This window comes from Sinocyclocheilus rhinocerous, unplaced genomic scaffold, assembly GCF_001515625.1.
Source record: "Sinocyclocheilus rhinocerous isolate Xijiao unplaced genomic scaffold, SAMN03320098_v1.1 scaffold781, whole genome shotgun sequence".
In the NCBI taxonomy this organism is placed as follows: domain Eukaryota; kingdom Metazoa; phylum Chordata; class Actinopteri; order Cypriniformes; family Cyprinidae; genus Sinocyclocheilus; species Sinocyclocheilus rhinocerous.
Window position 1 is genome coordinate 891516 of NW_015658395.1, and position 5146 is coordinate 896661.

Consider the following 5146-nt stretch of genomic DNA (forward strand, 5'->3'; position numbering starts at 1 on the left):
ACTATGTGTACATTAATACACAGGACAAAAAAAAAAAAAACTGAGCATCATGTCACTGATCCACATACTCATATTCAAATACGAAGGAAAAAAACACATCTCAACAATTTTATGATCATAATATACAGCTCCAGTTGAAGGAACCAAAAACACAAAGCACAATATAAAGGAAGGGTATTTAAGAAAACTCTTAGTGAGAGTCAGTACAAAGCCTGACATTTAAAAGACACAGAAAGGAGGGGATTCATAGAGATATGACCACCGATTGTGTTCCCAGGCCAACTGTCCACTCCTCCCCACTGGCTCCATAGCCCTGTTTCAGCAGCACACATCTCCGTGCTTTTCATATCATTTGTTTTGTTCTCTCCTCTGCACGAGTGCCTCGCCTCCACATGAACCTCATCATCTGTTCTTTTCTGAAACACTATTTATCAAGGACCTCTTTCTTCTCCATCCCTCCTCAGTCTCATCCAATTCTTCTTCTCCTCGAAACGCTGTGGGCCTCCAGAGAGACTCGTCCCTGAGTAAATTCCATCATATTTCACTTATGGAGGACATGCTTCGGACACAAAGTGAAAGTGATACAGTAATTGGTGATGTAACAGGCCTAAAGTCCACATTTCATTGCTCTGTTGTTCTCATGCGGCACTGAAAGTCCTCACAGCTATTCAAAGTTCATACAGAGATGGAAAATGAGCATTTAGCCCTGTTCTAAGGCACTTCAGAGGCTCTGATTTAACTGAAAAATTTCATGAAGAGAAACTCGGCCAAGCATGGCTGAATCACTGCTGCAATTTCCACTGACATTATGAAATTTTAGGTTTAATAATTTAGCTTAAATATAGAGCTTGTTAAAATCACTGAACACAATATGCATACTCTCTGATGCAAAAGAATACACTTGTCACCAAGTATGAGTGAATAACGTGATCTCATTAGCATATACATGTACCTCTCCAAAGTTGTTTATGGTTTAGAACCTTAGAACATTTATTAAATATGTTTAACAGTTTTTTAAAAAATACTGTATTTAACATGATAATGCATATTTATTGTGAAAATAAATGTTCATATCTATATACATTTGAAAATGTTTTGTTCTATTATAGATTTTTATATAATTTTGATTTTTTTTTTAATTTTCTGTTTTATTTTCATTTTAAATTAGGTTTTAGTTATTGTTATGTGTTGTCATATTTTATGTATTCATGTTTTATCTTTTTATCTATTTTATTAGTTTTAATAATTTTAATACTTCAACTTAAAATTATTTGTTGTTGTTATTTTTTGTTATAGTTTTTTGACACGAGAGTTATAGTTTCTATAGTTATATAGTCTATAGTATATCATTTCATCTAATATTTGTCATTTTTCAGCTTTATTTCAAATAGCAAACCTTTGCACTTTTGATTTTTTAAATTTTATTTTATTTTATTTTATTTTTTGTTAATAACACCAGCACTGATGCTTACACATTTAACATTAATAGTGGGCAGAAATTATGCTAGCTACCATAGACACATATAATACATACACACAGTATTAAAAAAACTTATTATTACCTAATGATATCTCAATAATTTGTTTTGTCTTTAGCACAGTGAAGATAAAAAAACAAACCGAACTTTGTGTCATTGAAAGATCCCCTCAGACAGACACATTAAGTTTAATGGCAGTTCTATTTTGGACCATCATGCGCTAAAAATAACTAAAATCATAATTCAATGCCCAGAATCTCGAAAGACCAACAAAACAGACTCTTTTAGCTCAGTTTTCTGTCAAAGGAGGAATAAAGGGAGGCATGCATCGTCCCTTCACTGAGAACATGGATGTCACAGGACAAATGCCGTGACTCATCCAGCAATACTGCAGTTCTCATCAGACTCAGCAAATCAAATGCCAATCAGCTCCACAGCGCTTTTGACTGCATGTTAAACTATGAGTTAATGGATGACAATCACACAACAAGCCCTGTTGGTCTGGTCTGAATGGAGCCTGACTTCTATCTTCCCTCTATTCTCTGAGCTATCACTTCAACAATGCTATTTTGAGAAAGGGCCCTGATGAACCTTTCCTTCTTTCAATAGAAAACCGTTCCGGACAAAGCTCTGCCCAGGTAGCCATCTTATCTCCGATGGCAGTGGGCAGAATGGGGAGTGTGTCGAGTCAGGAAGCGTTTGTTATTTCCTGCTGGGCGGTCCTCCACGGGCAAGCAGGTCTGTAATGGTTTAGCCTGGAGTTGTTGAGACACTCAACGAGACACTAGCAATAATGGTCATTTCTTTGATGTCCGTTTGTTTCTTTCTCATTTCATTCAGCACTCTCTTCAGCCTTCAAACCAGCTCTTCCCTGCCCACATCCTGTGTTTTCATTCTCTCAGGCAGAATATCTCTCGTTTCCCCCCTATCTTTAGAAGTCTGAGGACTGAGTGCCTGTCATGCTGGCAGATCACTATGATTTCATTGGCCCATTTATTCTTCCTATTCTCTCAACCGTGTTCTCTGTCTCTTCCCAAACCACAGACTGATTGAATTCAGTTCTTCTCTGCAGTCAGCTAAACACGACTGTACGTACCACAGCTTAATGCTGCTAAGAATTGTACACACTGTGTTTGGTTATTTATCTGAGAATGGGAGTTCGTCTGACCAGTACACACAGAAAACGACAATTGACGGCCATCTTGGTAGCTAATTTCATTGCAGGAAATGGGTATATAATTACAGTTCCTATATCTACTTGAATGAGGAAAGATGTTTGAATAGCAAATGGTAAATTAGCAATAAATTCTAAAGACAATGGAGCTACAGAATTTGCTCAAATCGTGCAAACAAAATATTTTACAGGATGGTCTTATTAATACAGAAGCTGACATGGTTACAGAAAAAATATGAGATGGGAGAAGAAATTAGTTTAATTTCAAAGTTAGTTTTGTGTTCACTTTTGCATTCCCCCGAGAAACTTTGTATTTTCGCGCAAAACATTTGAGCATGATTGCGAAAACTGGTAATGGTAATAATATGAGGAGGAAAGCATTTATTTTTGTCCCATTCCTTAACTCCTGTTTTCAAGTGAATTCAGGTACAATTTTGACCCAAAAGTTGCAGTCAGGACTGTTTTGACAGAAAAACAACGCTTAATGCTATTTAGCTAGCTAACAATAATAAATAGCCATATTATTATATATAGTCAAGACCACAAAATAAACTTAAATGAATAGTTCACCCCAAAAATGTGTACAAGTTTGTGTACAAGTTTGTATAAGCTTCTTTCTAATGCTGAACACAAAAGAAGATATTCTGAATAATTTTGAAGAACCAAACTGCTGTTGGTCCCCATTGACTTACACAGTAGGAAAATAAATACTATGGAAGTCAATGGGGACCATCAGCTGTTTGATTAGCAGCATTCTTCAAAATATCTTCATTTATGTTCAACATAAGAAAGAAACATATACAGGTTTGAAACAACATGAGGGTGAATAAATAATGACAACATTTCTATCCCTTTAAGCTTCTCAACTTTTAAAAGAAAGGTTCCCATTTCCCATAGCTTTTGTTGTTGACATTAAAGTTTCCCTAATTAAATCTCCTGGCACAAGTTCTGTCTGTCATACTGTAGAAGATTTGCATAGATGGACAGACCGTGTGACTGTGACATGCTTTTATCCTCCAAACTCACTAACAAAACTACACAAGGTAAATTAAAATATAATCCAGACTACATAAATATGGGTGCAATCAATAAGAAAATAGTCTGTACTAACCACAATGCATTCTGTGCAGTGAATAGTTGGCTGCTAAGAGCATGACATCATCAAAACTCAATTTAATAATTCAAACAAATTTGAAACTGTATTTGGTCGCTGCTAGACATCCAATGTAAAGTCTGTTGAGCATCACTGATTTAGGTGACTCATTCCTGCATTTTAATGCGGATGCAATGCTCAGAACTTGGCAGTGCGTACATGTTCTAGGAGGGATGGCAAAAAGACAGGAAAAAGATGTTTAAAACCCTTAAATGTGACAGAGAAGAGAGTCATATAACATGCTAGGACGCCAGAGCTGTACACATTAAGTAGCAGAACCCTGACGGGACACTCAGAACCGCTGCTGATACCAAAGGATCTCATTAATAACAATGATGGAGCTGCATGCAGAGATGCAGTGCAACTCACATACTGTTACCACAAAAACAACATGATAATTGAAAACAACCCACACAATAGTGTATATTTACACATTGTACATATCACATTTAGGCATAACTAAAACTATTTGCTTCTGTCTTGGATAAACAGTAAGACAGTGGCAAGATTAGAAAATGTTTCAAGCTGGAATTAAACCTGCAAGATCACTATCGCACTAACCCAACACATTCTATATCACTTACCATCAGAAGACAGAGTGAAGACTTCTTTGGGGATGAAGAGTTTGTCGTCTGCAGAACGTGCCCAGTCTTTCATTCCTCTCCTCCCCTTCATGGGGAAATTGATGTCACTGGAAACAGCCGAAACCGGTTCTCGCTGGATGGTGATTACTGACAGAACCAGAGAAAGACAGATTAACAGTTCAAATATTAAACGCCTCATGGAAGTACCTTTAAGAGATCTGCACCGGAGGCCAACATGACCTTTACTTGTGGCACTTTAGTGGATGCCATGGGAACTTACTGAGGTTGTTGGTGACGACCAGAAAGCTCTGGAATGGCTTTTGAGCCTCTCCAATTAGATGAATGAAGTCTTCCACAACTCGCATCAGTAACATAGAACCCGGAGAGACCTAAAAGGAAGTTACACAACCACAAAATACAAATACAAAAAGAAGAAATGAGATTTAGTTCAATTTTGGGTATGATCTCTGAAACATAAACTACCTTTCAAAAGTTTGGGGTCAATAATACTTTTATTCATCAAGGATGCATTAAATTGATTAAAAGTGGCAGTGAAGATATTTATAGTGTTACAAAAGATTTATATTTCAAATAAATGCTTTTAAACCTTAAAAAAAATGATCACTGTTTCAACCAAAATTAGCAGCACGGCTGTTTTCAACACTGATCATAAGAAATGTTTTCTTGTTTTCTGAACACAAAATCAGCACATCTAGAATGATTTAAAAATTCAGCTTTATCATGTACATACATATAT

General features: G+C 36.3%; 1 protein-coding gene across 3 annotated transcripts in view; it reads right to left on the bottom strand.

Annotated features, from left to right (window-relative positions):
* adgrb2 (adhesion G protein-coupled receptor B2) overlaps positions 1-5146 on the bottom strand; it is a 293767-nt gene that overhangs the window by 107128 nt on the left and 181493 nt on the right. For all 3 annotated transcript variants that reach the window (XM_016530376.1, XM_016530377.1, XM_016530375.1), the window contains exons 11-12: positions 4670-4778; positions 4390-4536 (exon numbers count right to left, since the gene is read on the bottom strand). In XM_016530376.1, the coding sequence (XP_016385862.1) occupies positions 4390-4536; positions 4670-4778 (256 nt within the window). The remainder of the gene's footprint in view (positions 1-4389; positions 4537-4669; positions 4779-5146) is intronic.